This window comes from Nicotiana tabacum, chromosome 20 (genome assembly GCF_000715075.1).
Source record: "Nicotiana tabacum cultivar K326 chromosome 20, ASM71507v2, whole genome shotgun sequence".
In the NCBI taxonomy this organism is placed as follows: Eukaryota; Viridiplantae; Streptophyta; class Magnoliopsida; order Solanales; family Solanaceae; genus Nicotiana; species Nicotiana tabacum.
This window is the reverse complement of record NC_134099.1, coordinates 165278931-165303952: the sequence shown is the minus strand read 5'-3', so window position 1 is coordinate 165303952 and position 25022 is coordinate 165278931. Positions and strand designations below refer to the sequence as shown.

The window sequence follows — 25022 nt, the reverse complement described above, 5'->3', positions numbered from 1 at the left end:
CAGAATCAGAGGAAATAAGAAGAAAAGAACAAAATGAGAGAGTCTTATTGGTGAAAACCTTCATAGGCACCATAAAGAGAGAGGCTTGATGGTGAAAACCCTTCGGGCACTACAAGTCGAACAAGGATCGTGAGTCAGATAGAATAATCGGAGCATTGAAACCCAATTTCACGGCGAAGAGGTACAACAAGAGTTGAACATTATACTTGCTTGGCAGATTAGGCCACAGGTGCATGTCATGGTCATTAGAATTGGTATCCACATCTGATAAGTTTCTACTTTGTAGTTTTCTTGTTAGGAATCATTTTTTTCCATTGTCCTTTACTCTATTCTTTTTTTTACTTCCTCTTCCTGAGTCTGTTTGGTCAGAACAAGTGAGAAATGACTTCAAAAATTTTCACCAGCTTTCCAATTGCACAAAACGGGATCTAGCTAGCACACCAAAGTGGCATAAGTCAGGAAAGAATAGCATGCGCACTGATTTGGTAGCAATCAACGTGCTTTGGGATTCATGTGAAATACAAATTTTTGGTATGTGTCAATTTATGAGCACAATGCAACAGATCGAGGATGTTGGGTGAACGGATCAAAGGTATTTTCCGTGATAAGGTTGACAGAGAAAGTGGTTAACCAATGACAAGCAAGGTCTTCCAAGTGGAAATCAAAGTTATCATGGCAAGTAAAGGAGCAATAGACCTCAAGTCCAAGGCCAGTGGTTTAAGTCAGGAAAGAACAACATGCGCACTGAGTGGGTAACAATTCACGTGCTTTGGGATTCATGTGAAACACAAGGAGTCAGTGTATGTCGATTTATGAGCACAATGCAATAGATAGGAGGCTTGGGTTGAACGAATCAGAGGTATTTTCTGTGATAAGGATGATAGAGAAAGTGGTCAGTTAATAAACAGACAAGGTCTTTCGAGTTGAAATCGAAGTTATCATGGGAAGTGAAGGAGCAATCGCCCTCAAAGTCAAGGCCACAAACCAACCACCATATCTATAAACTCACAAGTTTTCTTTGTTTGAAACAGGGACGAAAATTGTGTCCAAATCAAAGCTTGGAAGTTTGAATTTTTTTCAAGTGTTGTGCCCAAATTTTGTCAACACAAAGGCAGTTTGAGAAGGGGAAAGAAAATTTGTTTGATTTGCAGGAACCTTTCATGAGGAAAGGCATGGTTCAGGGGCAAGGAATTTTGTTCGTTCTGCAGATATCCTCCAGGAAGAAACCATGGCTCAAGTAAGTTCATTCTCGGCTTTTCAGGACCCTCTTGGATAATGGGATTTAGTTTTAAGTGTTCAGGACCCTCCTGGATAATGAGATGTAGTATAAGTTGTCAGGACCTTCCTAGATAATGGGATTTAATTTTAACTTTTAGGACCTTCATAGATAATGAGATTTAGCATAAGTTTTACCGTTAGGAAATAGAATTTAGCGTTCAAGTTTTCACTCTTAAGATAAGATTTAATTTTCAAGACCCTCCTGGATAATGGGAGTTAGATTTTAAATTCTTAGAGATTTTGGGTAACATGATTCGGTTAACACGCACAGATGTTCCCAATATCAAACTGGGGCAGAAAAATTTCTTTTGTTTTGTCTATTTTGTTGCAATCAGGTGCCCACCTGGAGAACAAGGAAAGATGGCACAAGTTCAAAGGAAAGCGGGTCAAGCTCAGCAATCAGGCGCTCACCTGGAGATAAAGGGAAAATGGTTCAAGATTCAAGGGAAAACAATTTCAAGTAACAAGAGGAGATGGGTCAAGTTCAGCAATCAGGCGCCCACCTGGAGAACAAGGGAGAAGAACTCAAGTTATAAAGGAAAACAGTATAAGTTCAGCAATCAAGAGCCCACCTGAAAAACAAGGGAAAATGATTCGAGTTTCAAGGAAAAGCAGGTCAAGTTCTGCAATCAAGCACCCACCTGGAGAACAAAGGGAAAGCAGCAATGTTCAAAGGAAGACGGTTCAAGTTCAGTAATCAGGAGCCCACCTAGAGAACAAGGGAAAACAAGTCAAGTTTCGAGGGAAAGCAGTGCAAGTATTGGAAATCAGGCACCCACCTGGAGAACAAGGAGAAGCAGTTCAAGTCTCAAGGAAAAACAGTGCAAGTGTTGGAAATCAGGCACCCACCTGGAGAACAAGGAGAAGCAGTTCAAGTATCAAGGAAAAACAGTTCAAGTTCAGCAATCAGGCACCCACCTGGAGAGCAAGGGAATACAATTCAAGTTTTGGCAATCAGGCGCCCACCTGGAGAGCAAGGGAATACAATTCAAGTTTTGGCAATCAGGCGCCCACCTGGAGAGCAAGGAAATACAGTTCAAGTTTTGGTAATCAGGAGCCCACCTGAAGAATGAAGGGAATGCAATTGAAGTTTTGACAATCAGGCGCCCACCTAGAGAGCAAGCAAATACAGTTCAAGTTTTGGCAATCAGGCGCCCACCTGGAGAGCAAGGGAATGCAGTTGAAGTTTTGGCAATCAGGCACCCACCTGGAGAGCAAGGGAATGCAATTAAAGTTTTGGCAATCAAGGGCCCACCTGGAGAGCAAAGGAATACAGTTCAAGTTTTGGCAATCAGGCGCCCACCCGGAGAGCAAGGGAATACAGTTAAAGTTTTGGCAATCAGGCGCCCACCTAGAGAGCAAGGGAATACATCTTAAAATTTTGACAATCAGGCGCCCACCTGGAAAGCAAGGGAATACAGTTCAAATATTGGCAATCAGGCACCACCTGGAGAATAAGGGAATTCACTTCAGAATGCAATTCAAGTTAGCAACAAAAGAAGCTCACGGCAAGAATGTGAGTCAACAGTCCGAGATGATCAACGGAAATTAGTCACAATCTAGAATAAAAAAAAGGCAAAAAGTGAATCCAAATGCAAAAGTTGATGAAAGATATGAGCTGCTCAAGACATGACTGAAGTCACAAGCATGATATATCTGGTTTATGGTGTACACAAACATAAACCCAAGCCTATAATTCCTAGGCCCATATCCCTTAACATAAAAAACTCTACAAATACCTAGACCCCTAATATATTAATCATGTGTTTTTGACCTAAGCTATCATATACAAGACCTATACACTAAAAACAAGGCAGCGCCATTTTCATAAAAGAATTGGACCCACCCCTCCATCCGATCGACTGGTCTTCTTTATAGAAGAAGCAACCTTTGGCCATGGCTTCCTAATAAAAAATGACCAGCAACCTTAGAAGCTGCAGCAACAGCCATAAACGCAAACAGAGCAACTAGACATCTTCTTCACAAAGCAAAACAACCAGAGCCAAAACCTAAGAAACCTACCAAAAAGCATCCACAACTCCACCTTCGTCGGAAACTAGACACACGACGCCACCAGCGACCCCTCGCCGGAAAACGCCCAGCAACCCTTCGCCAACACCAACAGCTGCAACACACGACACTCCACCAAAAAAATTCCCAATCTGCCAAAGGACCTCCCGTTCTCTCTCACCCTTAACCTCTGAACAATCCCCTTCCTTGTCCGGCTCTTCAGGCAAATAGCAACAGAGTACGGAACAGAAACTAAGGTTCGAGGTTTAGGTCAGTCGTCGGTTCGAGTTCGGTTCTGACAAGAGCGTCAGTTCATTAGTTTCGCTCATGGTTTGAAGGTCTGTTTGCTGGTATTTGGTCATTTCCAGATGAGAATATTCATTGTTCTACTTTTTGGTAGTAATTTTTTAAGGCAACTATTTGTTCATTTGAGGTCCATTTCTTACCCTACTTTAATTTTTCTTATGTGAAGCCTATGAACAGTTTTGGTGGGAATGAATGCACTGTGATTATTTTTCTATGGGTAATTATTTGTCCATGATGTACTTAAATTCCTTCATTTGCAAAACTATCTTGATTTTTAATTAAGACCATCTTCTCAGTTAGATCATTGAATTAATGGCGCATTATGTGAATGAGGCTGAACAAATTGGTTGGTTTTTAAAGAAGACTAATCATTACATAGTCTGGTTATATTTGTTGGTTCGAAGTATTTCAATAATGGTAAATGGATTCATATCATGTTGTAGTTAAATTTCTTGACATATGTTAGTGACTTAGTCCATTTCCAATTTTCATTTGGACAATTTAATTACCTCTTATTGATTTGGTTTGTTGAATGACCATTTAACTAAAAAAGTGATGGATTAAGAGATTTTGTAAGTTAGGTTGTGTATTTGTTGGATTAAAACAAGATTTTTGGGGGTCGGTTAATAATGAGAAGGGATTTCGAGCCTAAGAAAGATTATGTTAATTTCGTGTTGTTTCTCTTTTAATTATTCGGGTCGTTAGGAGCATACTTAGGAAATAATCACTTATGAACATCGTAGCTTGCTTTAGGCGCGACTTAGCCTATTATCATGATTATGTATACGGTCGCGTAACATAATTATGATTTCATTTCTAAAAAAACAAATCGGAGTATGCGTTGGCGCAACTTCGGCCAAACTTTCTCAATAATAATAAAATTGTTATTAATGTAGTTCTTTAGGCCGAGGCATGCCATCCATAATTGAATTCCTATGGCCCTCGTGTTAATTTTATAACTTAGACATTAAAATGATATTCGGAGTTTTAGGCACGTTTAATCCACCATCGTAGTTGTGTACACGTTCGTGTGACATAAGTACGGTTCTAAAAAACAAACAAAACCGGAGTATGCGTTCGCGCAACTTTGGACAAACTTTCTTAATAATAATAAAGTGTTATTAATTGTGAACACGTTCGTCTGACATGATTTTTGATGTGCCAAACAAATGGGTACACGTGCACGTGACCTGTTTTAAGATAATTTCTTAATTAAGATAATTTCTTAATTAAAAGAGGCAAATGCACATAGGTTCTAAAATAAGTAATTAGACAATTTGATTAAGCCAAGTATGATCAAAGTGACCGTGCTAGAACCACGGAACCCGGGAATGCCTAACACCTTCTCCCGGGTTAACAAAATTCCTTACCCGGATTTATGTGTTCGCAGACCGTAAATAGAGCCAACTTCCTCAATTCGGGATTTTAACTGGTGACTTGGGACACCATAAATTATCCCAAGCAGCGCCTCTAATTTTAATATAAATAATCCTGTTTCGATTGTCACTTAAATTAGAAAAAACTCTCTTATACCCTTTCGAGGGTAGTAAAAAGAAGGTGTGACAGTCATGGGGGATAATACCATTCGCAAGGTAGTTTGTAATATCTGCATACCATAGCGCTACCTCAAGACTTTTGGCCAACAATTGTTCATCCGGGAAAGTTTCCACGATCTTTTCTACCTCAACCTTCTTCTCTGCTCCTTCCAACCAGACAAGTGATCCGCCACTTGGTTCTCCATTCCCTTTCGGTCACAGATTTCCAGGTCGAATTCTTGTAGTAGCAGTACCCATTGAATCAGGCACGACTTTGAATCCTTCTTCCCAATTAGGTATTTGAGGGCAGCATGGTCAGTATAAATAATTACTTTTGAGCCTATAAGATATGGCCTGAATTTGTCAAATGCGAACACCACTGCTAGCATCTCTTTCTCGGTCACTGTGTAGTTTAGTTGGGCACCACTCATAGTTCTACTTGCATAGTATATTGGGTGCATGACCTTCTCCTTTCGCTGCCTCGACACTGCTCCCACAACATAATCGCCTGTATCGCATATCGGCTCAAATGGTTGCTCCCAGTCTGGTGAAACTATGATAGGTGCAAACATCAGCCTCATTCTTCAATTCCTCAAAAGCTACTTTGCAATCATTAAAAAACACAAAGGGGTGATCTTTTTCAAGCAATTTACACAAAAGGGTTAGCAATCTTGGAAAAATCTTTTATAAACTGCATGTAGAAACCTGCGTGGCCAAGGAAACATCTTATTGCCTTGGCCGAAGTGGGTGGTGGCAACTCCTCTATTACATCAACCTTAACAAGGTCCACCTTAATCCCCTTATTTGACTAGGTGTCCCAAGACTACATTCTTGTACCATAAAATGACACTTTTCCAGTTTAGCACCATATTGGTCTCCATACATCTCTTCAGCACTCTTTTCAGACTCCTAAGACAGTTATCGAATGAGCTTCCCACCACTGAGAAATTTTTGATGAAGACTTCCATTATGTTCTCTACCATATCTGTGAAGATGTCCATCATGCACCTTTGGAATGTGGCGGGTGCATTGCATATGCCAAACGACATTCTCTGGAAAGCGTAGATGTCATATGGACAGGTGAATGATATTTTCCATCTATCCTCTAGGGTAATAGAGATCTGATTATACCCCGAATATCCATCTAAAAAGCAAAATTGGGAACTTCCTGCCAAACTATGTAGCATCTGATCAATAAACGGTAGGGGAAATGGTATTTTCGGGTGGCCTTGTTCAATCTTCTATAGTCCATACAAATTCACCATCTCGTGACTGTTCTTGTTGAGATCAACTCGTTGTTCTCATTTTGCACCACAGTCATTCCACCCTTCTTTGGCACACACTAAACCGGGCTAACCCAATTGTTGTCGGAGATGGGAAAATGATTCCCACATCTAACCATTTGATAACTTCCTTCTTCACGACTTCTTTCATGTTGGGTTTAACCTTCTCTGATGTTCTCTGGAAGGTTTGTGACCATCTTCCAGTAGAATCTTATGCATATAGAAGGCCGAAGTGATACCTTTAATATCTGTAATGGTCTAAGCAATTGCAGTTTTCCACACTATTAACACTTGTAAAAGTTGTTCTGTCTACATATCTAACAAATCGGATGAGAAAATAATAGGTAAAGTCAAATTAGGTCCTAAGAAAGCATACCTGAGGTGAGATGATAGTTGTTTCAGTTCCAACTGTGGTGGCTCTTTGATCGATGGCTTAACTGGAAGAGTTTTTCTTTCTTCTAAGTGTAAAGACTCGAATTCAAGCTCTCTTTTCCCGTACCTTTGGCCTTCAAGAGCCAACACCCACCCCTCCAAGTCCTCACCATTTACCTCTTCTAAGTTCATGAGGCAAGCCATAATAGGGTCTTTTGCATTAAGTGCCTCATCATCTTCCTCCATGATCACATCCACAGCTTTTATCGAAGAGCAATTTGCAAACTAACTAGGTCGCAACATATACTTTTGCATATTAAATGTTATTTCTTCGTTATTAAGCCTCATTTTCAGCTCCCCAGTTTCACAATCAAGAGCTCTTCTTGTCTCCAAGAATGGCCTTCCCAAAATTATGGGAATCTCCTCATCAACCTGGCAGTCCAGAATAACAAAATCTTTCGGAAACACAAACTTTTCAACTTGCACAAGTACATCGTCAAGTATACCTGATGGCTTTTTCACCGTTCGGTTAGCTAGTTGTAGTAACATGGATGTGGGCCTTACTCTTCCAATGCCTAATTTTTTTATAGATAGCCAATGGAATCAGATTTATGATCGCCCCCAAATCACACTTGGCGAATGCATAGCTACCTATGGTGCATGGAATTGTGAAGCTTCAAAGGCCGAGTAGCTTCTCAGCTATACTTCTTGTCACAACAGCACTACATATCTGAGTCAATGTCACAGTTGCCAAGTCTTGAAGGTCAAACTTGCGTGACATCAAGTCCTTCATCATTTTTACATAACCAGGCATCTCCCTCAAAGCATCAATTAGAGGAATGTTAACCTGAATTTGCTTCAACATTTCCATGAATCTTTTGTACTGCTCATCCTTCTGATATTTAGCCAACCTTTGCGGGAAGGGTGTTGGAGGTCGCTTTCTTCCTATGACTTGAGTTATATCCTGCTCGGGCACTTTTTCTACTGCCTTATCTTGCATTTTATCAATCTTATATGTAACCCCTTTTTCTTTGCTTGTTTCCTTTTATGCATGTTATATTGTTACCTCTATTACCTTGTTGAATCATCTACCTCAATTGGCATTGGCACAAATATCTCAGTTGGTCAGCTTTCGCGAGCAATTTCTTGCTCTAGATCAAGATCTCTATCATTTCTTAGACTCACCGCCATAAATTGCTTTGGGCCCTGATCTTTCAGATTGACATATGTGTCCGCCGGTAATGTACCTTGAGGACGATTGTTAAGGGCCATGGATATTTGCCCTATTTGAATCTTAATGCCCTTGATAGTTGAGTCGTGTGATACTAACTTTTCTTGAATTTGGTGGACCTTTTCTTCCATTTTCCCGCTGGACCCAATGAGTTATTGCAACATTCCTTTAATTTCAAACAACCCATCATCTTGTCACACTATCTGTTGCTGTTGAGGTTGTTGATTATGCTAATTGTACCCTTGTTGCCTTTGATAAGGCACAACTTGACCTTGTGGTTGTGCAGCTCCATGATTATTATTATTATTATTATTATTATTATTGTACTGCTGTTGTGCTGTCCTATAGTGTTAATTCTGCTGTCCCCAAGTCTGACCACCTTGTTTCTGGCCTCCATCGTTACCCACATAGTTCATATTTTCCTTATAGTTCTGCTTGTCACATTCACCACTCCGCGAGCACACATATGGTTGTTTAATGCATGATGTACATAAGTCCACATTAATCGTGTCAACTATGTGTACCTTCTTCTAGCCTGATTCATCAATCTGCTTGGTGAGGATACTCATTTGCGTCATCAGAGCGGCCATATTCTCAGCTATGAAGTTGTTTGGGTCCAAGGCTACTGAGTGAATTACAGGGGTTATTGTAGTGTCTCTTATCATCCGTAATGAGTTTTGTGCCATTTTATCTAGCATGACCTTACACTCTATAATTGATTTGCTAAAAAATGCTCTACCCGCTGAAGCATCAACGTTGTCCTTCAAGCTATCTGCCAATCGCATGTAAAACCTTTGTCCCAATATCTGATCTGGAATGCCATGATGTGGACACTTAACTAGCATCCCTTTGAACCTCTCCCATGTTTCTTGTAGTGTTTCAGCTGGTTTCTGCCTGAAGCTCAATACCTCATCAACTTGCTTGACAGTCTTATTGGGTGGGTAGAACTTGTTCAAAAACTGCTTGACTAATTCCTCCCAAGTGGTGATGGAGTTTATGGGGAGCGAATTGAGCCAAGTCTCAGCTTCTCCAGTCATTGAGAATGGAAACAATAATATTCTAATTGCTTCTGGTGTCACATTCAGTTGCCTTTGAGTGACACAAATTGACAAAAAGTTTTTCAGATACTGTTATGGATCTTTAATGTAAGACCCGGAGAACAGTCCCTTATTCCGTAGCATATGTAACATGTTGTTTGTGCTTTTAAATGACTCTGCTTGTATATGAGGGACGGTAATTGTGGTTGCCAGATTCTCATCGATGGGTTGTGCCCAATCATACAATGTCACTTCTAGCACAAGAGGTTCCACACCCTGATTGTTTGGGTCATTCCCAATATTTCATTTGGTTTGGTTATCTATAATATCCCCCATGTCTAGTTCGATCTGTTCTGTCAGGTTTTGTTGTCGTTTGCCCTTCTTGTTTGCACGATTTAGTGCCTTGAAAGCTTTCTGAGGTTCCGATAATGCTTCAAATAATTCACCAGTTCTTGAGGAGTTTCTAGGCTTGTACCTGTAACACCCAAGACTACAAATGTTAGAATTTCAATATAATGAATATAAAATGAAGAAAATTGACTAAACTATGAATCTTAGCAATTCTTCTAAATGTAATTAATAACACCGTTAGTTCCCCGACAACGGCACCAAATTTGATCACGCCCAACTATGCCTTATAAAAAGGACTAAGCGATCGTTGTAAATATAATTCAATTTACAAGTCCGGAGTCGAATCCCATAGAAAATTAACCTACTAATCACAACTGCTAGTTTCACAACAATTCAAGTAATCAACTTTCAGAAATATTGAATAATGAGTTTAGTGTTTACTAACTAAAAGCAAGGTAATTAAAAAGCTATAATTTTATTACTAACAAAGCAAATGTTGTAGACATGATTGGAAAGGTCTAGGTTACGATTTCCCCTCTCGTTGGAATCCTCCCTGCCACGTCTCCTATAAATTTGCTTATATATTCTCTACTGATCGTAGGCACTTTAGGTGTCGTAATTCTCTTCTGAGCAACTACAACAATTCAATAAACGTATTCTTCCGAACTACGCTAGCTGGCACTAGTTTACTACTCACTAAGATCGCACCAATATTTTGTTATTCCTAATCCCACCTTTAAACCCTCCATATTGATCCCTCATATACGTTAGGAGTGATATTGTTTAACAACTACCTAAATATGTTCCCTTTTCCAAGTAATACACACTAAATAGGCATAGTCAATTGAGGGCTCTTTAGTCAACCACAATAATCACGTAGTTGAACAAATAAAGAAACTATTGTCAAATTTATATTAAACGCAACAAAAATTCATCCTCCAAGAGGTTCCATCAAATCCTAGAATAAAAAGTTTAACTACTCATAATTGTTTTCACAACTACAATATAGGAATTCATCACCAATAATAGAAAAGGGAAGAAGAAAGATAAAAACTTGTTTCCGAATCTTCCATCTTGCTCCTTACTTGTTCTTGCCTTCAAAGATGTTGTGTAGCACTTAAAAAGTCATTCTTTGATGTATTTATATTACATAGGGTTGCTAAGGGGCGGAACTTTTCAATCCCACTTCGGATGGGAGAAGCTGGAATCTGCGTCTGCCTTCGCGCGTCGTGCGCCCATGGACGCAAATTTAGCTTTTGAAATTCTTCCATTTCGTGAAGCGATCTGTGCCTTTGCTTCACTTCGTTGTTTTGTGCCTTCACTTTTCTCCTTGTTCGCATTCATTTTCATGCCACACACGAGAATAGACGAGCTCCCAATCCTTCCATTTTTCTCTTTTTTACAATAATTTGATATCTTTTGCTCCATTATTGTTCAAGCTCACTCCTACAAATAAGAAATACGTAATGAGTATAATTCCCTTCAAATATCATGTAATCTCCCATAACTCACACGACAAATGAGATGAAAATACACTCAAAATCATGCACTTTTGGCCATTTATCAGTACATACTAATAACGCTGAACAAGGTGTATTAGTAATGCACGAGTTAGTAATGCAGGCATTAGTTATGCAGAGATTATTTCTTATCAATTTTTTGGTGTGGTGTATTAAAAATTAAAATGCATTGCATAATTTTAAAGAAAATCAGTTGTTTGCAAAATGCCCTCCATATTATTTAGATTTAATGGACTTTAAGTATAATTTTATTTCTAACCATGTTAATGCATGCATTAATAGCATTATTATTGTTAATATCATCGTTTGCTATGTATTAGTTATACATAGGATAATATCGAATAGGTTGTATAACTAATACAGTCAAACCACTCTATAACAACATCACTATATAACAACCATTCACTATAAAAGCCTGATTTTCCCAGAACCGATTTTTTATGTTATATTTTACCTCTCTATAACAACTTTTCACCTATAACAGCAATGCCCATTTTTACGACTGTACGCTCTTTGTAAAATTACTCCTCTATAACAGCCATGTAGGGTTTCTAAGATTGTTACTAATAATAATTTTAAAATATTTTATCAAATATTTTATGACTTTAATGCACAACCTATGATAAAAATATATATTGTTACTAATAATAATTTTAAAATATTTTATCAAATATTTTATGACTTTAATGCACAACCTATGATAAAAATATATTATTTTATTATGATAGCAGTGAACACCTTTCTAATGTTGAATTTGCAGTCTACAGTATATTTCTTTCTTTGTTTTTTCCTTCATGGATGTTAGCTTCCGGAAACTAATAAAGTTTCACTATGAAAAAATATTATCGTGTGATTGAACAAGTCAAGTTAACTTTAGACAACTAGACTAAGACAATTTATTACGAATGGATGTAAGATAAGACAGTAAGCAAATCTTTATCAATTCAAGCATTATACCTCCAGCAACAGATTGAAATCTATGAAACAAGCTACAATTATAGAGTTTTTCCATCAATCTTGAAAGAATTTTATTTTTTAGTAGTTTTAAAATGTGTTCCTTAGAGTTTAAATTTTTTATGTTTAGTTATGGGTTGGGTTTATTAATAATTTAAAAGATTTATAGCATTAATTAGTGAAATATTTATATCTTTTGAGATTTTAAGTCTAACTAATTATCCTATCTCTTATATGTAACATTTTAAAAAAATAATTTTTGGATAACTTTTGTGTATAACAATCAAAATATATTTAGACGCCAAATGCTATTATAGTGTATAACATTCATTCACTATAAAAGTCAAAAAATATCGGAACAACGATGTTGTTATAGAGAAGTTTGACTGTACTTGCATTAGTAATACGTATGTTGAAAAAGTGTGTACCAAACAAGATATTAAGAATACAAAAGCTAGTGCATACATTATTTTCTCTAATTCATCCTACCAAACGACCCCTAAAAGTTTGTCCATGAGGTCAAAAGATTAAGACCATCAAATTTTAAGGCTATTGGGTGTAATTTTCACTGTTTTATTTGCATGTGGGCTATTTACATGAGCCCTATAAGTTGCCCCTTCAAAGGCCATATTAACCATCCTCCTTATTATTTTAAAGCCCAAGTCCAGGTTGTATTAGAGAGACCAAGCCCAAGCCCAAGTCCAACCCAAGAATCAAATATGGGCTTAACCAATATTTTACTTGGACTAACCTAGTGGTACTTCTTTACTTGCAAACTCAACAAATCTTACCTAAAACCTTTGAAAAATGAGAAAACTATCATTTATAGCCCATCAAAATTTTAATAGCCCGTGTTTTTATCCACTTACACGAAATGGCCTTTTGGTCCAATTTATTTGCAATTTGTAGCCATTATCTATTTTCAATGCATTTATCTTCTCAAGACAACATTTAATCCTAGCCTTTTTATCTTTCTTTCATTCTATCTAATGCACACTTTTTTATCTTTCTTTCACTCTATCCAATGCACAAATTTTCCATTACCATTTTCATTCTTATCCTCTTTCTTTCTTTGTATCTTCTTTATCTTCCTTTTATCTTTTTGGGTTATTTTTTTTTTTTTTCATTTTCCTTCCCTTCTCTATCTCCCATTTCATATCTATATTTTTTCTCTTTATTTTTTACTTCTCACTGAAAAATTTGTTTGAGTACCTAGAAAATCACAAATTTTTTAATTCAATTATTAAAAAGATTTACTCAATTACGATGCATGATATAAGAGTGGCAACAAAAGTCGTGGGGTTTTCTAGTCAAGCTGCTGCTTCTTCTTCTACTTCTTCTTATTCTTCTTCGATCATAATAGTGTTTTGGGAATGAATAACTTTTACAGTGAGTATTAATGGTGGGTCTGGATTTAATGGGGTAGTTGGATGACGCTTATATGTAACTTTATATATATATATATATATATATATATATATATATATATATGAACAATCCGACCTTAAATGGAAGGATAACCTATGACAATTAATGGCTAGGTACTTTGATAGAGCGTCATACGCTACTCCTGCTTATAAATACAGGATGCATACGAGATAATACTCTCAACCACAAGATCAGCTGAAATTCAGCATTTCTATTCTGCAAATACAAGAAAAACTTATAGTTTTTCGAAGATTATTATAAAGAAGGTAATACCTTTAGATGAATGGGGAATCAATACTCTTAAGGATCGAGAATATATTTATCCTAACCAAAAAGTCTCTGTCAAATTTAATTATTGGGACTATATATATAGTTACACAATGTATTAAATATTTTACATACACATTGTATAAATTTGGTATATAAGTGTATCTTGTATTTTTCAGTGTATATTGTAAAAATTATATATAAATTGTGAGAAAATGTATAAAAATTGTATATATACTATTACATTGTATAAATTTTGTATATTAAGTCTATCCTCTATATTTTACTGTATCATTAGTGCATATTTATTATATAGTGACAGTCTGTTTTGTATATATTTTGTATAGTGACAATTATAAAATGTATAAAAATTGTATATATACTATTACATTGTATAAATTTTGTATATAAAGTGTATCCTTAGTGTATCCCTAATGTATCATTAGTATATATTCATTGTATAGTGACAATCTATTTTATATATGTTGTATAATGACAGTCTATTTTGTATATAAATTATACAATGACAATCTATTTTATATATTTTTGTGAGTGACAGTCTATTTTGTATATATTTTGTATAATGACAGTCTATTTAGTATATTTTTTGTATAATGAAAGTCTATTTGTATATATTTTGTATAGTGAAGACTATCGATGAGATAAAAAAATAAAGAGAATTGAGATCTAAAGTTAGACAATGCATTAGTTTTTGCCATCTTTGTTTCTCCCGCAAAATGCAACAAATCAAAAACCTTCAGCTCCATTATCGCTGTTATGGCCACAACAACACAAAAAACCTTTCAATTTTATACACTAGAAGACACTTCATCGTCGTCGGAGCCAAAGTCGCCGGAACTAGGTCTCCGTCAGCATCGAAGATCGGAAACTTACTCGTCGTCGCTTCAATTACAAAAGCTTTGACAACACCAGGAGGAGAAAGTAGCCTAGAAAAATACAACGATTCAATTCTCCTATCAGAAACCCTAGTCCTCCAAATCCTCCTGACTTTAGGTATGTACAATACGACGACATTGAAGATCTCAAATTCCTACTTCTTATCTTATATTTTATTTTTCTATTTTGGAACTTGAGTTGGAATCGGAGAAGAGCGGTTTTTGGATGAAGGACGAAAGTGTGTAAATATGAGATTTAAAATATAAGGAAGGATTGTGTTTCGGTGATAGTTGGATCGGTGGCTAGCCTTTTAATTAGTTTTGGGCTATAAAATGCATACTGCAATTTTGTGACTAGCGGCTGATATTAATTTCCAGCGGCTGACCATAAATGAAATTTGCTCTTGAAAATCACTAAGAAAAGCAAATAAGAAAAGAAGATTATGTCATGAAGTAAGACCAATTAAGATTTATTCCTTTGAATGCTAAAACTATAGTTTTATTCAATAATAAGCGCTTTAATCCCTTAAAATGAGCATTTGCGTGTAAAGTTGCATTAATTAGGGTAGTAGATTTTCAAACCATATGTTAAAAAGAAATATATATATATATTATTTTAAAAAAGTTAGTATAATTTATCAGATGCTCAACGAAAAAATCAAACAATTGGCTGAACGAAAAATAAATGGCAAAGGGCTAAATATACCCCTCTACTTTCGAAAATGGTCTACAAATACCCCTCGTTATACTATTGGGTTATCTATACCCCTACTGTCATACTTTGGAACAAAAATACCCCTATTTTGGATGGAGTGCCACGTGGCAGCACCAGATTAAAATGACCCATTTCTTTTTTTTACCGACCCATTTTTAAAAAAACCCACAACCTGACCCCTATTTTCATTTTTTCCAGTTTTTTTTTTTAAAATTTCAGTTTTTAAAAAACGAAAATATTTTGTTAAAAAACAAAAATCTGTTTTTACAAATTTGTTTTTCCGGTTTTTACAAAACAAAATTCTTTTAAAAAACTAAAAATATGAAATAACATATTTTTCAAAAACGAAAATATTTTGTTGAAAATAATTTTTCAATTTTTAAAAAATGAAAATATTTTTTTTTCTGTTTTTACAAAAAAAAATCAGTTTTTACAAATTTGTTTTTCAAGTTTTTATAAAAAGAAAATCTTAAAAAAAAAAAACGAAAAAAAACATTTTTCAAAAACGAAAATATTTTGTTGGAAATATTTTTTTCAGTTTTCAAAAAACGAAAATATTTTATTAAAAACTGAAAATATTTTTTGCAATTTTTTTTAAAGTTTTAAAAAAAAAAATTCTTTAAAAACACTGAAAAATGAAAATATGGTTCGGGTTGTGTTTTTTTGTAAAACGGGTTGGGTAAAAAAAATGGGTCATTTTAATTTGGTGCTGTCACGTGGCACTCCATCAAAAATAGAGTTATTTTTATTTTAAAATATGACGATAAGGATATAGATAACCCAATAGTATAACGAGAGATATTTTAAATCATTTTCGAAAGTAAAGGAATATATTTGGCCATTTACCGAAAAATAAACGGAGTGACTTTGGCGAATCTCTTTGCTAGGAGCCTTGATAGGTTATAGCCTTTATGGCTTTATTTCCCAAGTGGCTTTTCGTGGCACTAATCTGGGGTAGTCATATTTTTAGCTTTGCAGCTTTATCTGGTTGTACTTTCACGACCAAACTACCCTTCCCTCAAACTAAAACAGTACACTGTCTCAAAGCTACAACCATAAAATCATAAAGCTAAGGCCCTTTATAATCATCGTCCCCAATAGGGTTTTACTAGGGTTTCTATTTCACACTTACACACATATCCTCCGTTCACCATGTCTCCAATTTCCGGCCGTCACAGGCAGTCGGAGCTAACGGCGGAGGGAATCGCAGCATCAGGCCTCACATCCGAAAAACTAAGCTTACCAAATTTACAATCAAAGATGAAATGCGATCCAGAAGGTTACGAATCAGAACTAACGTTAGTATACAATCAATTCAAATCTTCAATGGAACTATTCGAACAACAAGCCGCACTTAATTTCACTTCCCTTAGCGGTGTATCCACTGACCCTACGGTTTCAAAGGACTTAGGCGAACGTGCGATGTTTTTATCACACGTTACGCCTTTTTACCCTAAACAGCTCGTTAATTTCCCTAAAGAGTTAGCTCAGTTGCTTCGTTCTTCGGCGAGGACTTTGCCTTCTGGGTTACGTGTTCATGTTACTCAAGCTCTGATTTTACTCCTTAATCGAAAGGTATTGCTCCTCAATTTGGCTTTCTTATTTAGTAATGCACTCCAGTTCGTTTTATATGTGATGACATTTGATTGAGCATTGAGTTTAGGATGTTAATTTGACGTGTTTAGAAAATATTGAAGTATTGGTTGAAAAGAGAAAAAAGCATCGTCAGTAGAATATATAAAGAACTTCTAGTGTTTATATTACTCAAGCTCTAAGTCTACTCATTAATCGAAATGTATCGATTCTCATTTATTTTTACTCTTGTTAGCACTTTTATTTCCTATGCTTTTTAGGAGTTGTTTAGCCCTTTAGAAATTTATACCTCAGTAGAAAATATAAAGAACTTCTAGCGTTTATATTACTCAAGCTCTAATTCTACTAATTAATTGAAAGGTATCAAAGCTCAATTGTATTTTTATGGCATGTTAGCACTTTTACTTCACATCCTATGCTTTTTAGGAGATTTAGATATTTAATACCTCATTAGAAAATATAATGAACTTCTAGTGTTTATATTAATGAAGCCCTATTTCTCTAATTCTACTCATTAATTGGAAGGTATGCTAGTGCTCCTCAATTTTATATATTTAGTCATTTTAGCACTTTTGCTTTATGTTCCATGCTTTTTCTAGGAGTTGTTTAACATAGATTTATACGACAGTAGAAAATATAAAGAACCTCTAGTGTTTATATTACTCAAGCTTTAATTCTACTCATTAGTCGAAAGGTGTGCTCCACAATTTCATTTTCTAGTCACGTTAGAACTTTTACTTTACGTTCCATGCTTTTCAAGGAGTACTTTAGCCTTTCAGAGATTTATATGTCAATTGAAAATATAAAGAACTTCTAGTGTTTTTTTAATTGTTAATTATATTCATGTATAATCTGAGATGAGTTTATGTGGAGTATACGGTCAGTCATGATTCATATAGGATACAACTGACCCCAACTTATTCGTGATTGAGACTAGTTCTACTCATTAATCGAAAGGTATCACTACTTGAACAAGGAGATTTATTAAAGTAGGATCGGCACTAAGCGAATGCTTCAATAAAATAATTACAAACTGTGCAATTCGTCGATTGTGTATAACATGGTACCTACGTCCTGGGTAAAAGCCGAATTGCACCAAAGAACTAGCAAAGTTAAAGCTGTAAACTCAAGGCTATGAGTGTTTCTTTTGTTGCCTTAAAAAATTCTGCTATTCTTTTCTGTCCAGACTATCCACCAAATAACTTGTGGGATTGTATTCCAAATTTGAAGGGGCTTTTTGTTGAGTCCATTTCTATACCAACACAAAAGAAGCTCCTAATTAGAGTTTGGCATGGTCCTTCATATGCCAAGTGTAGCAAAAAATAGACTCCACAACTCTTTAGTTGTTGTTGTACTAGTTCCTCGATTTTATATGGGATGATGTTTGATTGAGCACAAAGTTTAAGATGTTAATTTGACTTGATAAGTAAATATTAAAGTAATGGTTGCAAAGAGGAAAAAACATCACCATTCAAGCGTTATGTTTTTATACAAAAATAACAACAACAACTACTACTACTACTACGTTTATAACTTTATAGGCAGTGGGTGGTCTGGGTCCAAACAGTGGTGGCAATTTCAACCCGAAATAGTTTGACTCACCCAAGCTGGCCATGATAGAAACACATCCAGACTACACATTTAAACTATGGTTTAATATATAGGTTAAACCCATTTTCAACCCATACTAAAATGGTTTATTCAGTCGAAAATAGGTCACCTGCTTTCCTGTTGGTTCTTTCAATTGTTTGCGGAACTATAAACTAATAGGAAAATAGCATATTTTGTTGGTACATGACACAAAAGTAGATTTTGATTTTTCAAAACCAAGGAAGTACTGCTTCTCAATGTTTTTTCAATGGCCCCTCAAAAGAAATCCATAAGATTCGAAGGAGAAGGATAAGCTTGGCATGGCCCTGCCCAGAATCATTCTGAAATCAAGATTTCATTTTTTTTTTGTCCTTTCTTGTTTGTGTCAGGATAATTGCAATAATCTGTGTATCACATAGTAATTGAAGACTCACTCAACATGTATGTGTTAGTCATGAAAAAACCAATTGAATACCTTTGTAATCAAGTTGGTTAAAGAATTAATGTTGATCAATATTGATGAAATATTACCCGACAAATTAAAAAAAGGAAGTAATGTAGATCAACCTTGACAATATGTTTTCTTCCAGATTGTTGACATTGGGGAGACACTTGCATTGTTCATGGAGCTCCAGACTCTGGGGGATAGGGTTTTGAGAAAATTGGCTTTCTCACATATTGTCCATAGTATTAGACGTTTGAATCAGAAGCACAAGAATGATACAAAGAATCGGGCACTTCAGAATATTTTGTTTGCCTTGCTACAGGTTTGGTTCTGCCTTTTTCTATTGTAATGCCTTCTGAACTTTTTGGTTGAAAATTGACATTCTTCTTATTTGTGGATGCTAAAATGTGATAGCAAGAGGATGAAGCGAAAGCAAAAAGAGCACTCATCACACTTTGTGAACTTCATCGGAGAAAAGTGTGGTTTGATGATAGAACAGCAAATGCTGTATGCTCGGCATGCTTTCATTCATCATCGAGGTAGGCATTGTTGCTAATAGTTGCTCACTGAATTCATCAGTTTACAACTAAAGCTCTTTGTACTTGTTTACATTCCTCAGGATTATGGTTGCTTCTTTATCCTTTATTCTTGATTATGAGAAAATTGAAGACGACTCAGATAGTGATATGGCAGATAGTGAAGATGAACAAACATCCACTCAGCCTCAGGTTGTGGTAAATAAAGAGGCTATTTATAAGGTTGGTTCTCATATTAAATCCTTTATAGGCATTCCTTATATAATACACATCTGCGGAGCAATCATGCCTGCACTTGTGCTTGCAATTTGTGATTTATAATTCTAATATATATAATTCATTAAACGGTTATTTAAATTCATGTCAGCATTTTTTTCACTCTTTATTTTTTTAGTTCTATGGGATTATTGATCATATTAAGCACTAGTGTCAAATAATGGTTCAAGATTTTGTGCATTCCGGTTTAGATTGGAAAGCATGCAGATGAGTTTTTTGCACTCACTGATCCTTCTGTTTTGGAGTGGAATAATCAGTTTCCAAATTCGGATCTGCGAATTTAGGATCTGCTTACAACTGATATCTCTGGCTTTCAATACTTGGTTCAAAATCTCAAGAGAGTAGTAAAAATTTGTCCTCTGTTGTGGTAAATATTAATCAAATCTGCTGTACTTACTCTGCGTGCACGTCTAGGCAAATAATAAGGGTACATCAGCCAGCAAAAAGAAAAAGCAAGCAAAGTTGCAGCGTGTCGTCCGCAGCATGAAGAAGCAGCAGCGCATGCAATCTGACAATAACAGCACTGGTTATTCTTCCCCATTAAACCACTTAAAGGATGCACAGGTTTTTTTAGTTCTTAGTACTCTATGATGCAGTCTTTGTGATTTGGAATCTGTGGAAGAGATACCCATGGTACATATTTTCATGCAGGGATTTGCTGAAAAGCTGTTCTCACGTCTTCAGACTTGCAATGAGAGGTTTGAGGTAGATTGCCCTTCTTTACTTCCTGTAGTTTTGCTTTGGTGAAACTAGACTGGACTTTCCAATGTAGTATTTTCCTTTGGGGGCCATGCTTGAAACTACATATTTGTTCATTTTCCGTCTCCCTCCAGGTTAAGATGATGATGCTGAAAGTAATTGCCCGAACAGTCGGGCTTCATCACTTGATTTTGTTGAACTTTTATCCTTACCTTCAGAGATATGTTCAGGTATTTTAAATTTCATTTGGCATCACAGTTTATATATCTTTTGGCTGTGTTCTTTCATGTTCATACTTAAGGTTGGTGCGTGGATGTTCTGTGCAGCCTCATCAGCGTGATGTGACAAATTTGCTTGCTGCAGCGGTTCAGGCATGTCATGATATGGTACGGTGCTTTTTGTTCTGCAATTTTTTTTGTTTCTTTTGATAAACTTGCTAGCCTTCTCCTGCTCAGATGATATCTTTTCTTGACCAGGTGCCTCCTGATGCAGTTGAACCATTATTTAAACAAATAGTCAATCAGTTCGTGCATGACCGTTCAAGACCCGAGGTATCCGAAATGACCTCATATCTCATTAGGATCATATATGTTGTACGTAAACAAAATTAATGCTATATCTGTATTTGAAATTTCCAGGCTATATCTGTTGGAATCAATGTTATTCGAGAAATATGTTTGCGCATGCCTTTGGTATGTATAATGTTTCCCCAAGTATTTGGCATTTATAATATACGGTCTTACGTGTTGGTATATTCACAACTTTTTTCATTTTATCTTTTTTGTTTTAGTTGATGACAGAAGATTTGCTGCAAGACCTTGTGTTGTACAAAAAATCAAATGAGAAGGCAGTTTCGTCATCGGCTCGATCACTTCTTACTTTGTTCAGAGAGGTACAACAAATTGCCTTCTTTCCCTCTCTCTCCTAAAATATACATGTTAAGAATCAGTGAAGTTTTATTTGGCTCGACGGTGACAATTGCTTGCAGGTTTGCCCTTCACTTCTAGTTAAGAAAGATAGAGGACGCCCTACTAACCCAAAAGCAAGGCCTAAGGCATTTGGTGAAGTTAGTGTTGCCAGCAGCATTCCGGGCATTGAGTTGCTGGAGCAGGAGGATAATGACAGTGATGATGATATAGAGGAAGGCTCTGTTGGCTTGTCTGACCATGATGATCAAAGTGATGAAGATGTTGACCCTGGCGAAGAGGATGCCAGTAGTGAAAAAGATGGAGATGATGCTTCCTACGGTGAATCTGGTGACTCTAGTGGTGATGATTGTGAAATTGATGATGCATGTGATACTGATGAAGATAACAAAGCGCAAGCTGCTGAAGAATTTTCAGAAAATGATGATGCCATTGATAGTGCTGATGCCACTGAAGATGATGAGAGTGATGGTGAAGAAGAGGATATTGATGACAGTAAAATGCAGGATAATAATAGCTGGGCTTCTGAAGAGGATGATGTGGATGAAAAGGAATCTAAAGGAATAAAAAGGAAAATATCTGATATTGATGTAAATGCCGCCAGTAATAGCCTTCGTGCTTTAAAGAAATTAGCAGGGGCGAAAATGGAACATAACTCTTTGAATATGGGGGATGGTATTCTATCTAATGAGGACTTCCAAAGAATCAAAGAACTGAAGGTATACTGATTCTGAGGAAACTCAAGCCCACTTGCAATGAATTCTTCATTTATGTTCTGTGACCTTACAAGTTCGAATGCCCTGAACTTCCTCCTACAGAAGCAGGTATTTTTTATTGCTGTAACATTTCTCTGTTTTTGCTCATTAGGCTAAAAAGGATGCGAGGACTGTTTTAGCACAACATGGATTTAAGATTCCCAGCTCAGACCAGCTTAGTACTAAAAGAGTTGATGCTGCTAAACTTGAGGTTAGGTGCCGGACACTTTCACAGCATTTTTTTTCTGCAGTCAATGTTGTATTTGGAATTACGAATTGGTTCAGAAGCAAAATTCTTGCCCCATGAAAAAAAGAGGGGAGAAAAAAAAAATGCTTCCCCCATGTTAAGCTGATAAAATAGGATTTTAGATTGTGCTGCAGTCGCTTTCAAATTCTACTCACTGGACACAAAACTGTTATCCTCTTTTCTTTGATTTACTTTAGGAGTTGGCTGTTTTGTTTCTTGTTAATAGCAATCTTCTGCCCTAACAGTGTTGCATCTTATGCTCTTATTTCTACTACTTTAGGCCAACATACGAAAGAAGCTTAGCAAGGAAGAGAGACTGGCGATTATTAGGGCTGGCAGAGAGGATAGAGGGAGATACCAGGCTAAAACAGCTCTGAAAAAGAAAAAGGTACTTTTGTTGTTTGTAAATGATTTCATTTACTTGAGCTTAGCATTGCATATTTCTAAATTTCTCTTATTCAATAATTCCTAGTTCCGTGATGTAATGTTTTGTTTTTGCCCAACTTTTTGTTATTGTTTGCCAAGTTTCTGAGCTACTTAACTTTCTTCTTTGTCTAAAAATGGTGAACTCAGCATTTCATGAGGAACTTTACACTTATACATAGTCAACTGTTTTATTCCCGAAGTGCATGAAAATGATTTGATGATGTACTCGCTGTCGCCAAGCGCACTCTGCATCTACTTCCTGGATGCATTATAAAATGTTATAGAATCTCTGGAATTTAACGACATCTTAACTTTCTTTTGACGAGCTATTTTGTTGGAAGTTTTTGAAAGCCATACTTCCTGAAATTTCAAATTCGTTTCTATTTTTCCAATCAGGTGGGTGTTTACTTTGTTTATGAATTTCCTGTTTTTCTGTATCAGTTATGCAGAAATCATCTCTCTCCCTTCCTACACTGTTCTCCCTCTCTTTTAAATTTCCTTCTCTTGCTTTCACATCTCACATGACCTTCGCACTTGCTTGAACTAAGGCGCTCAGTTTGTACAAAAAGCATGTGGATCATTAGTGATTAGAAAGGATACCATTCTATGAAATGTACTTGTGACTTGGATGATGTGATTACATTTTCGTTTCAATTGTGCAGACGGGTGGTTCAAGCAATAGGCAAAAAGAGAGCAAAAAACGCATGCCATCCGCGGCAAAGAAAGCCAAGGTAGCAAGATCTAAGATAGACAAAAAGAGGAAACAACAACGCGCTGGCAAACAATTTCGAGGGAGAAAAGCTTGGAAGTAAAGTGAAGGCTAGTCATCTTCTTTTCAATTTTGTCAAAAGAAAAAGCAGAGAAGCAGAAAATGTACTTGCTCTATTATTGGTGTAATTTTATTTGATTGTGCAATTTTGATCCTAATTTATTGTAGACAAAAAATAATGTCAGAGTAAATTTTTATTTGAAAGAGCAGAGCGATTTTCTCTCTTTGCCTGTACAACTTTTAAGACAGTCTCTTTACCTTAGATCAATAGAGATTTACATCAATTAGATACTTGTGCATATTATGTGGAAATTTCTTCACAACGGAATGCCACTTACGAGAATATAAAGATATCAGGCATCAACCTTTGGTTGTTGCATACAGTCCAGAAATGAAATATAGTTCACCATCTTTTAGTGACAGAAATATTGCAAAACAAGTTTGGAGTTTCTTCAGTAATAATACTGGTAAGACAAGTCCTCGTAAGGTACACACTACCTTCCTAAACCCCATTAATTATGAGATTATATTGAATTTGTTGTTGTTGTTGTTGTTGTTGTCGTACAGTGTCTAGGCAAAAGTTACTGGGTTGACGCCTTCAACAAGATAAGAAACTTGAGAAAATCATCGAAGCTGAGATCCTTTTTACTGACCGAACCCTCAATTCAGGGGCCTTGCCAGGATTAGGCAACAATGTACAAGCAGAAGAAAGAGCAATGACATATGAGACAAAAAATTTCTTCATTAAGATGTCTTCTTTGGCGAGAATCTTCTATTTTTAATATATAAAAGGAGAAGCAAATCCACAATATTATGCCAAGTGTCAAAATGAAACATCAACACGTGTCATATTTTAGGACAAAACTCCAATAAATTTGGAAATTTAAATTTTTTTTAAGGAACTAAGACGACAGCTTTTGCTCGTCTGTATGAGGAACTAAGGAACAAAGGTGGGGAGAAGAAGTTATTCCGACTCGCTAAGGCGAGAGAGAGGACAACTCGGGATCTGGACCAAGTGACGTGCATAAAAGATGATGACGACAAAGTTTTGATGAGAGATGACCAGATTAAGAGGAGGTGGCAGACCTACTTTCATAAACTTCTAAGTGAAGAAGGGGATCGGGAGATATACTTGGGGAATCGAGGAATGCTGACAGTCACCATGAATTAAGTAATTGTAGGGATATTGATATCGATGAAGTCATGGAGGCAATGCGTAAGATGAGAAGGGGCAGAGCTACCGGGCCAGACGAAATTCCGGTTGAACTGTGGAGGTGTGTGGGTAGAGCAGGCTTGGAATGGCTTACTGCATTGTTTAGTGTTATATTCAAGACTAATAGGATGCCTGAAGAGTGGAGGTAGAGTACAATGGTCCCGTTGTATAAGAACAAAGGTGATGTCCAGAGTTGTAACAACCATAGGGACATCAAATTACTAAGTCATCCATGAAAGTTTGGGAGAGAGTGGTAGAAATGAGAGTGCGAAGGACGGTGTCTATTTCAGACAACCAGTTCGGGTTCATGCCGGGGCGATCTACCATAGAAGCTATCCACCTTATTAGGAGGATGGTGGAACAG

The 25022-nt window shown here is 36.4% G+C and overlaps 2 protein-coding genes and 1 non-coding gene across 3 annotated transcripts; 2 read left to right on the top strand and 1 right to left on the bottom strand.

The window, feature by feature from the left end:
* Positions 1-7069: 7069 nt before the first annotated feature.
* On the bottom strand, positions 7070-7784 carry LOC107828274 (uncharacterized). Its single transcript, XM_016655557.1, has 2 exons — positions 7490-7784; positions 7070-7359 (listed from the first exon to the last, which is right to left on the bottom strand). The coding sequence occupies exons 1-2, from the start codon at positions 7782-7784 to the stop codon at positions 7070-7072; spliced, it is 585 nt and encodes a 194-aa protein (XP_016511043.1).
* A 1047-nt stretch (positions 7785-8831) lies between these two features.
* Positions 8832-8938, top strand: LOC142175046 (small nucleolar RNA R71). The gene has a single exon (XR_012704236.1). It is a non-coding gene; the product is annotated as a small nucleolar RNA R71 (small nucleolar RNA).
* Positions 8939-16245: 7307 nt separating this feature from the next.
* Positions 16246-23669, top strand: LOC107828275 (uncharacterized). Its single transcript, XM_075241143.1, has 15 exons — positions 16246-16758; positions 18957-19133; positions 19226-19350; positions 19431-19569; positions 20038-20187; positions 20275-20328; positions 20457-20552; positions 20649-20708; positions 20799-20873; positions 20961-21014; positions 21113-21214; positions 21311-21967; positions 22116-22214; positions 22531-22638; positions 23339-23669. Exons 1-15 carry the CDS (start codon positions 16336-16338, stop codon positions 23486-23488), a joined length of 2469 nt encoding a protein of 822 aa, XP_075097244.1. The 5' UTR covers positions 16246-16335; the 3' UTR covers positions 23489-23669.
* The last annotated feature ends 1353 nt before the right edge of the window (positions 23670-25022 follow it).

Coding starts and splice junctions, on each gene's coding strand:
- LOC107828275 (XM_075241143.1), top strand. CDS start 16,336: ATGTCTCCAATTTCCGGCCGTCACAGGCAGTCGGAGCTAACGGCGGAG. Junction 19,351..19,430: donor TGCTTTCATTCATCATCGAG/GTAGGCATTGTT, acceptor TACATTCCTCAG/GATTATGGTTGCTTCTTTAT. Junction 21,015..21,112: donor TATGTTTGCGCATGCCTTTG/GTATGTATAATG, acceptor TTTTTGTTTTAG/TTGATGACAGAAGATTTGCT.
- LOC107828274 (XM_016655557.1), bottom strand. CDS start 7,784: ATGCAAGATAAGGCAGTAGAAAAAGTGCCCGAGCAGGATATAACTCAA. Junction 7,360..7,489: donor TAGTGCTGTTGTGACAAGAA/GTATAGCTGAGA, acceptor TAAAAAAATTAG/GCATTGGAAGAGTAAGGCCC.